Source organism: Eretmochelys imbricata, chromosome 2 (assembly GCF_965152235.1).
Source record: "Eretmochelys imbricata isolate rEreImb1 chromosome 2, rEreImb1.hap1, whole genome shotgun sequence".
NCBI classification, from domain to species: Eukaryota; Metazoa; Chordata; order Testudines; family Cheloniidae; genus Eretmochelys; species Eretmochelys imbricata.
The window spans coordinates 69,425,560-69,438,139 of NC_135573.1; the positions used below are offsets into that span (position 1 = coordinate 69,425,560).

Genomic DNA, 12,580 nt, shown 5'->3' on the forward strand with positions numbered 1-12,580 from the left:
TGTTGCCAAGAAGGCCAATGGCATTTTGGGATGTATAAGTAGGGGCATAGCGAGCAGATCGAGGGACGTGATCGTCCCCCTCTATTCGACATTGGTGAGGCCTCATCTGGAGTACTGTGTCCAGTTTTGGGCCCCACACTACAAGAAGGATGTGGATAAATTGGAGAGAGTCCAGCGAAGGGCAACAAAAATGATTAGGGGTCTAGAACACATGACTTATGAGGAGAGGCTGAGGGAGCTGGGATTGTTTAGCCTGCAGAAGAGAAGAATGAGGGGGGATTTGATAGCTGCTTTCAACTACCTGAAAGGGGGTTCCAAAGAGGATGGCTCTAGACTGTTCTCAATGGTAGCAGATGACAGAACGAGGAGTAATGGTCTCAAGTTGCAGTGGGGGAGGTTTAGATTGGATATTAGGAAAAACTTTTTCACTAAGAGGGTGGTGAAACACTGGAATGCGTTGCCTAGGGAGGTGGTGGAATCTCCTTCCTTAGAAGTTTTTAAGGTCAGGCTTGACAAAGCCCTGGCTGGGATGATTTAACTGGGAATTGGTCCTGCTTCGAGCAGGGGGTTGGACTAGATGACCTTCAGGGGTCCCTTCCAACCCTGATATTCTATGATTCTATAATTCTATGATTTGCAGAGAGCTGCCAGAAGCAGTTAGACACTTATGAAAGACATTACTCCTTGTCTAAGTCCAGCTGGCAGTTAATGAAAGTTAAGATGCCTAACTGACTTAAATGCTTGGCTAAATGTAATTTAGTCTCCTAAATCACTTAGGTAACTTTGCAAATTTTATGCAATGTCTATTTAAATCACACTTGTCTTTGGAAACTTACCTAAAATTATTGCTACACTAACAGACTAGTGAGTTATTTCTTCTCTTCAGTTTTCTTACGTTGTGCATTTTGAGAGCATTTTGAGTGTAGGCATTTTCACTGTTTTTTCCCATCAGTAATCAGTCATGTTCTGCTGTTTTTGTTGGCCTTTTACACAGCAAAAGGGGAGAATTTTTTTTTTTTAGTAGAAATATGTGATTGAAAAAAAAATTGACATGGGCATTTGATAGATGTGGTACCTGAAACTATTTTTTTACTTATTTTATGAAGTTGACTTAATTTCTAGTTGATGGTGTTCATTGAGCTTTTTAAAATGCAAATGAAGGTGAGGGGAAGGAAGGTGAAAAATGTTGATAGTGTGCTTGCACTGTCTAGCCTGTCCTCTGTCAAATTCGGAAGGAAATGTTAAATTAGAAAGTAAATGTTTTTTTTACTTTTTCTCTCCAAAATCTCTACTCAGAGATGTCTAAGATTGAGCATTTCAGGTCAAACTTTTCATGCTGTCTTTAGAGTTTAAGTATTTTACCTATTTTATTTACCACTTTAACTTTCCTGTTTTATTACACTTCAGTTTGTCTGCTTTCCTTATATTTGTAATGTCCATTAAGCTCCTTTCTACAACTTAATTACTGATTCTGCTGTCATCTAACACTAACTGAATGTACCCATGCTATCCTGAGAGTGAATTTTATCACAGATGTTGAAGTGATATTCAGTCTTTTCTTTCAGAGCAGAGATTGGCAGTTGTCAAACTGAGTAGAATCTTTAAGACTTAACTGATAACACAAAAGCTCTTTGTACAGTACCTACATCTACAGTTTAGCTCCTGATTAAATAAGATTTTAGGCCAAGGGTCGGCAACCTTTCAGAAATGGTGTGCCAAGTCTTCATTTATTCACTTTAATTTAAGGTTTTCCGTGCCAGTAATACATTTTAACGTTTTTAGAAGATCTCTCTCTATAAGTCTATATATTATATAACTAAACTATTGTCATATGTAAAGTAAACAAGGTTTTCAAAATGTTTAAGAAACTTCATTTAAAATTAAATTAAAATGCTGATCTTGTGCCAGCGGCCTGCTCAGCCTGCTGCCAGCCTGGGGTTCCTTTCACCTAGTTCGGCAGCAGGCTGAGCGGGCCCTGCGGCCGGGATCCCGGCTGGCAAGGGGCCGGCAGCCAGAACCCCAGACCGGCAGCGGGCTGAGTGGGGCCAGTGTCTGGGACCTGGCAGGCAGCAGCGTGCCATTAAAAATCGGCTCGTGTGCCATCGGTTGCCGACCCCTGTTTTGGGCCATTAATTTTCTACCAATCTTGTCTTCTTTACCTTTTGTGTTCTCTGCAAAATAATGAGCTAACAGGGTTTTGCTACCATAAAAATATATAGTGCACTATTTTTTCTGAAAATGCATACTATGGTTGTGGCATAACTTACGCTTTCCAGGATTCCCAATGGGTACTTGAGCTGCTAAGGAAATCTGATGTCCACTTAATTTTAATAATCAAACTTCTCTTTTGTTCAGATGACTACATTGCTATTGGTGCTGATGAGGAAGAGCTGGGATCTCAGATTGAAGAAGATATCCTTTGTGATATATCTAAGTGCTCTAGAATTAGTATTTGCTGATGGATTTATATTGCTGTTTGTTTAAAAAAAAATGGTTTGGTCTATATAATGAACATTGATTTTTATTCAGTAGGAAAGTACTCATTTTGTTCAGTACAGCCATGTGAAAGTTTTTAGTGTGAGAAGCGATTCTCACAATTTATGACCATTAAATTACGTACAGAAGTCTTTTTACTTAAGTTATAGTTCCAAGGTTGCTGCTGCTAGCAGCAGCTATCATAGATATCTTACTGAAGTGACCGGTGGTGAAACTCTAGAGAAAGTGTGGCCTAGCAGATAAAGCTCTGGACAGGTTCTTGGCAGAACTGGGTTCTAGTCCTCCCACCTCTGACTTGCTGGATGACCTTGGGCAAGCTACTTCTCTCTATGCCTTAGCTTTGAAATCTACTGATGACAAGTGCTATATAAGAGCTAGGTGTTGTGATTGTGTTCCTATAATCTTGGATGAATCTTAATGCCAAAAAAAATTGTGACTCTCAAAATGCTTAATCTTCTTTTTCTTTAAGTGCGTAGTTTTTGTTGTTTTGTTTTTAAGTCTAATGTGGTTAATGCTTACACAAATCAGGACTCTTTCCTCCACCCTCCCACCCCAACTTCATTTTAAAGTAAATTTAGTGTTTTCAAAGGAGCCAGACTGGCAACAGACATCATCTATTACTTAGCAATAGACCAAATACTATATAGCAGGGGTCCCCAGTGCAGTGCCCACAGGCGACATGGCGCCCGCTGGGGCATTTTTGTGTGCCCGCAGGATGCCCCGCCGCCGAAATGCTGCTGACAAGCGTTGCTGTTTCTCGGCGGCATTTCAGCAGCGACACTTCTTCCCGCTACTGCATTTCGGTGGTGGGGTGTCTGGCGCCCGCCACAGTCTTCTGGGAATAGCAATATGCTATTCCCACAAGAAAGGTTGGGGACCATTGCTATATAGGTAGTAACAATGGGAGCTTCCTGATGCTACCCAGCCAGCGTACATTTAGCATAAAATGTGAGAGTGTCTTCTGTAAAGACATCGGGTAGCTATGTTGAAAACTTTGGAAGCTTCATTTTTCATTGGAAATTTGATTTAGGTATTATTGATGCTCAGATATCAACACTGCGTTATTTTGGAAACTAATCCGTTCCTCAGCGGAATGAATTAAAGATGCCTGTTGTGCTCTTGTGGGAGGCTTCCACAAGTCAAAGAGAGATCTTGAGAGATCTGCAGTTCCATTACTTAATTGCCACGTGTTGAGCAGAAAAAATTGAGAAAATCATGTAATACAAGCACTGGCAGCCATTGCTAAGAAAGGTACTGATCAACTATGTAAAGAGTAGGTTTAGCAGAATTTTATTTCTATTTCTTAAAAATTTTGGTAGATAGTACAGATGTTTGCTTGTAGGTATTTTTATCTACTTAAATTTTCACAGTTGTGGGAAATTGGGGAAGGTCAGACAATTATTTAATGACTGTAGACATAAAGATTCAAACTTGAGTTTTATAGCAATTAAAATACAAATGATCAACATCACATGTTAAAATATACAAAGTAAATATCTTTAAATAAAACTAATAAAGTCTCAAGCAGCATTTTTTATCACTGTGCTGATCTTAAATTTCTGTTAATATTGATGGAAATATTTTTCGTCTGTCTGTCTGTATATGGTAAAATTGACGTTTACTGACACTTACTGATAAAAATCTAATCCTGTGTAAACCTGGGTAAACGTTTGCAAAGCAATGAAGTACTATATTGTGTTCTGCGTATTACTTGTTGAAGATGTGTTCCTTAAGTCCTAAGCACCTATATATCAAGAATTGAAAAACACGGACATGAAATACAAAAATAGGGTACGAAGTAGAATAGCAAATCTCAAGGACACAAAGAACCCTAATCTAAGAAAAAATGTATTATGTGGGAACATACCTCCAGACAGGTTTGCCAAAATGACAGCAGAGGTAAGTAAATATTAGATCTTCTAACTTTTGTTTGTATTTGACTTAACTATACAAACCATCAACATTCTTATACTTTATCTTCACACTCTCATAAGTATAGGCACTTAAGACAAACCACAATTATCAGCAGTATAATGGCTTGAAGATTCATAGAGATAGTGGGGTAGTTCCAAAAGTTGTGATGCCTGAATAAGGCAAGAAGCAGGTAGAATGTCCCTGAGGGTGCTTCAGGGAGAAAGCTGAGAAATAGAATGTACTGCATTTAAAAAAAAAAAAAAATGAAGCCTGTACCAGCAACAACCTTCAAATTAGGGGACGTGGACTGGGGTTCTGCCAGTGACCCCAGGCTACCAACTTGTGCCCCTTTTGGGTGCGTTGTATCGTCATCATCATCATTAAACAGTACCGCCTTTGTATGTGGCAAGTGCTAGCTTCAGCATTTTGACTACTTCTAAGGTAGGTATATCATCCTGATTTTTACAGGTCAGTCTCCTTTCTTTGTGGCCGTGAGACCCTTTGGAGCTATTTTTAGTACTGTTTAAAATTTCTGTTAATTTTAAAATTTGTGGTTAGTTTATCTCACTGCAAACACTTTGTAGTTCCCAAGTATATTAATTTTTTTTAACAAAAAGACAAATTAATAGGGAAAGAGTAAGCTAGGTAAATGGACTAATTAAGATAATAAAGTGAGATCCTACTATTAAAGAAAAGCAAACTAAATTTAAACTATAACAATGGATATTTAAAACAAGGATTAAGCACTGATTGTTTTTAAACATTGTTTTTTAAAAATGCCTTTGTAAGAAACTTGACTAGATGATGTGTGTTTCTCTACAAAGAAAGAGGAACGCAGGACGTACAGATCACTAAAATGTCACTGGCACAATATTTAGGGAAAAGTTTTAAAACTGACTAAATTAGTACTTGTATTTGACGAAACACTAAAAATCTTATTAGAAAAAGGAATTGGGATGGGTTACCACCCAAGAAGAAAGTTAAAACTTGGTAAAAGTGGAATTTACTGCAGAATTGTTAATATGAAGGACAGAACCTCTCTAGCTAACTTCCCAAGTTAACTTTTGATACTGAAAGGCTTAAAACGGGAAACTTGCATTGGAAATTTGACTGAAAACTCACACAAAGCAAAGTGTACTCCTGTCCAGTCTAATAATTGCTAAGTGCAGGAGCTTAAACAATCCTACTTAGCCGCCCTATTTTGTGTCTTTTTGAGTAAGGTTCAGGGAAATGACCATCGAAGTCGATGCAACTATTTATGCTGTCTTAAAATATTTGAGTTATATAGCACAGGGCTTTAGGAAAAATGTTGGTGCTCCAAAGTGGTTTTAGGAAGTCAATATGAAAATAATTGGAGAGGAGAATATGGGACTTGTGCCTGAGGAACGTGAAATGAAATTTCCTAGGGTCAGTGCCTTTGTGTAGTTTCTACAGAGATCGCAACAATTAACTTGATTACATAAATTTAGAGGTTACGATAAAAACAGAAACAGAATTAATAAGAGCTTAGATGTGCTTTGTAATTGTGTCGGCATTTTTAAATTCTTATTGTGCTCAAACAGACAAAGAAAAAAAAAGATTAGAACTAGAACAGAAGCTAAGCTATTCATACAGGTCATAAGTAATGGTGAGCTTTGTTCTTCAAGAGAAAAATGGTCTGCGCATATAGATAAGTAAACTGAGGGTGGCAGACCACTACATTTGTATAAGGAGAATCAGATGGCATTTTGATTCTGTGGGGTTGTATTTTGTTGTGATTGTTGTATTTATATAAAAGTTGTGCTTCAGGGTCAATCATTATTTGGATTTTAAATTCATTTCAGACTAAAAAGATTTTGAGTACAGATATTTAGCCACTTAAAAGAGAACTGACATAGAGGAGATAGGTATTTAATCTGGAGCAGTGTTAGTTGAACTGCTAAATCTCATGCAGATACTGAGACAGTGGGAAAAATTGGGAATGCTAATTCCTACATACAAAACATTAAGTATGGAGCACCCAACTGACCAAGTAAACTGAAGTGAAAACAATTAACAGGTATCGAAAGTTGAATATTTTTAAAGAAACTGGCTATAAATTACACGCTTAAATATTTTAACACCTCATCTTTTAAAGCTTGAACTAACAAGTGTGAAGTTTTGGACTTATTATTTTACAAAATGCTTTATATAAAGGGCAGTTTGTATAGAATAGGAACATACATAATTAAAACTGATTTTGAAGCCCTGTTGTGCAATATCTGAAGAGAGCTTTCATAGAGAGAGCTGCCTCACTTAGGCTGTTACAGTTTAAAAACCCTATCTGGTGTCTGGAACCCTGAAAAGGCTTTAAAAAAATTAACAGAAGTTAGATATGAAAGCTACTAACTGTAATTCTACACTGTTTTGTGTAACAAGTTACCATGGAGGCCAGTCACTTGGCTATTGACTTAAATGTTTTTGGTTTTAGACTAAAATCTTTACATGTTATTCTCAGCTTAGTAACTACACCTTGAATGATGGAGAAGCTTGGATAAAGCACTTCAGAATTCCAGATTTTTTTTAACATGAGGCGTGCTGCATAGTCAGCAATGAAGACTGAAGTTTGTGTTTATCCACAGGAGAGTTACAGCACAGGCATTGGAGAAAATGGCCTCAATCTTGATTTGGAGTGGCCACTCCGGGAGAAATCCTTCGATGGGGAAGCTCATTCTCCATACCCATTCTATCTATAACAAGAATGCATGAGTTTTGGATGCAGTTTTAAATGTTGATAAATTTAGTGTAAATTCTCATCTCCTAGGCCAATGAACAAGCATCAGATAATTTTTGATCATTTCAATACTAAGCTAAATTTGAATCATGAACTAGAGGCAGTAGGTTTCAGTTCTCATTATCAAACAATACTATGTTATAAGGTTAAATTAGAATTATGCAGATATTCATTTCTTGTTAAGAGAGGACAGCTGTGCAAACTGTTTGCACTGTGAGTGTTTCATGGTGGAAATAAACTTTTGGTTATGCAAAAAACAAAAACAGTGAATTTAAATTTTGCACAACCAGAAAATTGCACAAGGTTTCATTCCTGGGGACCTTTCTCTACTGCCTTTTCTTCTTTACCCCTACACTAACTAGTGTCTTCACTTAGCCTTTCTGATAGTCACTGGTCAGACATGTTTTGAATGCAAACATTTTTGCAAGTTTGGTGGTTATGTAACTTCTGCCATTTCACCAACAGTATAAAGGAGTAAAGAAATGTTTTAACTTTAGGTAGCATATTTGGCCAACTTAGTGGAATTTGTGATAACTAAAGTTGAAGCTTATTCAGTTTGAATTTAGCAAAGATAAAAGATCCAAGAGTTATAGAATGATTTTGTTGCTTGATAGGATAGATATTCCTGGATTTAAAAACAAAACCCTATTTCAATACGATTGTATACATTTTAAAAATGAACTTTGCTAGGCTGATATATACAGTAGTCATACTAGCAGTAGTGTATCAAAACTGTAAGAAGAGATGACCCAACAGCAAATTGAAAATGTTATGGTAGACAGTCTCTTTATCCATAACAGGAGATGGCAAGTGATGAGCTGAAAGAGATGCGCAAAAATCTGACCAAAGAAGCTATCAGAGAGCACCAGATGGCGAAGACAGGAGGCACCCAGACTGACCTGTTTACATGTGGCAAATGTAAAAAGAAGAATTGCACTTACACACAGGTACATAATCATTCTTGTTGTTCTCTTTTGTTTGATCAAGGTTGAATCTCAATTTTAAGGAAATTTTCTCTTTTTTTTTTAAAGAATTTTTGTTTCAGCATCTTGTAACTTGATAGCTGAAGAAAATTGTCATTTATAATATAGCAGTATTTGAGTGGCTTTTAAATGTTTCTTGGTTCCAGTTAGCCTAAAGCAAATTAATATTCTCCTCTTGGATAAATAGCAGTTAAACATTGGTGCAAAAAAGCCTCTTTTTACAACCAATTATGAACAGTGAATTTGTATTTCCAAATATTCTTATTTCTGTTGGTATTTCATAGATTTGTATCTGCTTCTATGGAGAAAATACTCATCTTATTACTTTGCTACTCTTTCCTCTATCCTTCAACTTGATGTAACTAGAAATACTCTTCCTAGAAATCAGCAGTTTAGCCCAACACTAATTAAACTCTTTCCAAGGATGCGTTCGAAATTTCTTAACACTGACAAGTATTTTTTTTTCCCCATTTCAACAATTCTTTGCTAGACTTTCTTTTTTTAGCTATTTATAAAATTGTGATGTGTGGGAGATTAACTGATATAACTAGTGTTTCAGTGTCTTTGAACTATCTGTGTATTTGGGTGACAATGGCAAATGTAATATGTAGAAAACCTCTGAATATTAATATGAATATTAACATTAATTATGACTTAATTAAACTAGGGTCTATTTACAAGCCTCCTGTCAATGCAACTCCCACTAATTTAATTAGGAGTTGTGTGCAAAAAGCTTGCAAAATCAAGTCCATATTGATTTCAGTAATGCTGCAGTGCATAGCTTTGAACTTAATAAGCTAAGTTTATGCTTCTAGTATCTAAAATGTTTTGATGTAAACAAATGCAGTAAAAATCTGTCTGAGTCTTTATGCTTTTACGCCACCTCATCATAAGTATATTTATGTAAATCTATGCAGAATGTGCATTTGTTACTTCCACAAAAAACAAAACTCAAAAATATTTGCACAGTTCTACATTGATCTTCATTATTGAAATGGATACTTTTAGTACTTAAATCAGCCAAACAAAAGGGGTTCCCTATGGATGTGTTTGGCACAAAAAAGTTTTACTACCTTTTTTCTGTATACACGAAATGAAATAGTCATGATTATTTTGTAAAAAATCTGGTAATTCCAATTTGTTAGCTGTTTGCCTAGTTTGTACTCTCATGTGTTCACAATTGACTTGGTGCTTAGATTTTAATTTATCTAGTTTCATTTCACCTGTGAGGGTGTAACCATTTTGTGGGCTGGAGTAGGTTGTGGGGTTGAGAATCTGCATTTTTAATCTGTATAAAGACACTTAAAATGGAATGTTGAAGCACTCTTATACAATGGATTTCAAATATAGTAACTTTTAAAATCACATATTTGGATAGCTCTTGTGGTAATTTTATTTCGGATATACGGATTTTATTTTAGCATTGAGTAACTTTACATTGAACAGAAGTGACATAATTGACCAGGATCATGGTGATAACACTTTTCTTTCCTTTCTCTTTCCTCCCCATTCCCTTTGCTGTAGGTTCAAACCCGCAGTGCTGATGAACCTATGACAACATTTGTTGTCTGTAATGAATGTGGAAACAGATGGAAGGTAAAGCTTTTGTTCTCTTCTGTATATTGTGTAGCAGATGGTCAAATTTCCAATTTACTTTCTGGATTACAGAAAACCTGTTTGAGTTGTTAATCTTTTATTTTTCTTCTCAAACCAGTTTGATAAATTGTAAATACTGCCAAATACCTTTAACCGAGAAATATATTTGGAAGAGAAACTTTTATAGTTTGCAATTTTCGAGCCATTCAGTTACCTACGTCCATTAACTCAGTTTTCATATTTCCCTGTAGTCTTGTTTTGTCTTTCAAGTTCTGTTAAGGCTTACTGTAGTGTAAAATAAAGTGTACAGGATTTGTAAACACTTAGAACAGCTAGAATTTTAATCCAGAAAGATGTGGAAGAAAGCAAGATGAAACTATTTGACTTAGACAGTCACTTGTGTAACTCAGGATAGATTCTCAAATAGGATTCAGTAATAACACTTCTAAGCCAGAAGTTCAGATGGAGTGCAAAGTGTTGCTGTACTGTGAAATGAATACCGTTATTCATTTATTTTAATTTTTTAATATTTAATATAAAAAATTACAGTGGACCAAGCTCTGCAATATACTATCATGTCCTGGATCAGTGCCAAAAAAGCACTGCTGGTCTTAGGAGTTGGTTACTGTTCAGGTCAAACACATTATGAACAAATAGAATTAGAAATAAATAACTGGAAAGCAAAAGTCCCAAGCTTTCCAACAGTGTGTAGCATTCATTTTTCAAGTATGTGTCGGTGTGGATCCCGCTCTAGGTGTGCATGAATCTCTGCACGTTAGACTGGATTTTTCTGAATATCCATGTCCCTCAGGGTTGCACATACACTCTGTGGCTCCTCATGTTCCTGTATGAGGGCATAAAAGGTGAGGTGTCTGCGACCCTCCTTCAATTACCTATTGCCACCTCTGGCAACAAGATGGAACCTAGCCAGTGTTCAACCTGCTAGACTTCTCAGAACACTCCATTAGATTTTCTGAGATTCTTCAGAACCATCTTCATTCTTTATTTTCTTATGCTAGTCTGTTTTCAGTGCTCGTCAAATAGAAAGCTGCTTGCAGCCCCTTTCCCCACACCTGCACGTGTGAATGCACACTCCCTGACTCCCACTGAACAGTAACTTGGCAAAGTGGACTCAAACCCCACAGTCTTCAAGCCTGGTCCATCCTGTGACGGTCTAATTCCTCTGAAAGTTTGGCCCAGCAGATGTGTGTTCTACTTGGGAGAGTCTTGCAGTCTAAGCAGGTGCTCAATCTGCCTCTCCTTCTCTGAAAGAACTCACAAATCAAGGAACATAAGGCTGAAGCTTCATATTCCGGAGCAATGTGTGAAAGTGCCATCACACACAGAAGAGCTGAATTTGAAGATCCCTTTAATGGTCAAGCCGACATCTAACTGACAGGCAGGTGACGTTGAAGACCTCAGCAGAGAAAGTGGTGCCAAAGCCAGGCCTGGCATCAACATCAGCACTAGTACCATGTCTGGCACTGAAGCCTGTCAGCAGGCCCAACATCAAACATGACACCTCAGAGGTTGAAACAGTGCTGAAAGATGCCACCCTGAATGGTGGGGAAGGAGCTCTGCTCTCTCATAAAGAGGAACACAGGAAGATGTCAGAAGGCAAGTCACACCTAGCATCAAAGATGCGGAGAAAGGAGCTGACTGTGGTGCAGTATGGCTCTGGTACCAGACATCACTCCTCCCCTCCCCCACCCCCCGATATTCTTTCTAGCACCAGTAATACAGACGTAGAGCACACCCGAGCCACACACAGCATTGAGAAAGACATTTGCACTGACATAGTCCTCAGAGCAGAAACCGCTTTATGAACCAGTGCTGTTTGTGGAAGTGTACTCCTCAATATCCCCAGACCTTGCCTTTTCTCTGACATCTGGCAGAAACAATTTGTTGCTAAGGTCTATGAGCAGTATCACCATTTAGAAACCAGAGAATCTCTACAGACCCCAATAACAGGCACGCTGGGATTGGCACTAGTACAGCCAACAACTAGCCAGCCCTCTGTGCACATACAGAATATTACTGTGGCCTTACTGGGGCTTTTGGGGCCCACCTTCTAGGCCTATAGGAGTCAGTTACTGTCTTTGCAGAAGAAGGAGGAGGAGCCTTTCTCTTGCAGCTTCACTAGCAAGACCTTGGTCACTGGAATGCAGAGAGACATGACAGCAGGAGGCCAAATGACCCCTTTCGCTATCTAAAGGTGCCTTATCTTTGTCCCGGGAAAGACAGTACTTTGCTGCTGATACAGGCACTGGACAACTTCAAGACCTTTCGAGAGCTGGGTGCAGGTCATGGACGCTTTGGAGATTGAGATGCTTGATCATCCCCACTCTGCCTAGAGGTGGTTAAGACCTAGGAATGGTGCCATCACCACCAAGTGACTCCAATAGCTAAATGCCTCCTTGCGGTCAGGAACAACCTGGTAGACTTTTTTAAGCAGGAAGATGGTAACCAATCACAAGTGGTCATTGGAAATCCATCCTAGACCCAATATTTCACCAGTGTGGTATTCTCATCTGTTTGGCATAGCAGACGGTGTTAAGTGTGAGGATGTCTGCTCCAGTAGAGGTACAGACTCCGGGTCCCATCTGGACACCTTTCTGCTTGGTGGGTCTCAAGGACTTTTGCATGTCTTTGCACCAATCCCCAGGATCATGTCCAGATTAGGCAAGATAAAGCTACATTCATTTGCAAGATAAAGCTACATTCATGTACCTACTGGACAAGGCAGTTTTGGCCATCTGATCTGCAGATGTCCAGTCAGCCACTCCCCCGCTCCTTTTCCCTTCCCCCATGCAACATACACATCTTCCCATGGGTTTGG

At 38.2% G+C, this 12,580-nt stretch overlaps 1 protein-coding gene across 2 annotated transcripts in view; it reads left to right on the plus strand.

Annotated features, from left to right (window-relative positions):
- TCEA1 (transcription elongation factor A1) overlaps positions 1 to 12,580 on the plus strand; it is a 63,526-nt gene that overhangs the window by 45,574 nt on the left and 5,372 nt on the right. For both annotated transcript variants that reach the window (XM_077810266.1, XM_077810267.1), the window contains exons 6-9: positions 2,356 to 2,412; positions 4,241 to 4,395; positions 7,963 to 8,109; positions 9,670 to 9,741. In XM_077810266.1, the coding sequence (XP_077666392.1) occupies positions 2,356 to 2,412; positions 4,241 to 4,395; positions 7,963 to 8,109; positions 9,670 to 9,741 (431 nt within the window). The remainder of the gene's footprint in view (positions 1 to 2,355; positions 2,413 to 4,240; positions 4,396 to 7,962; positions 8,110 to 9,669; positions 9,742 to 12,580) is intronic.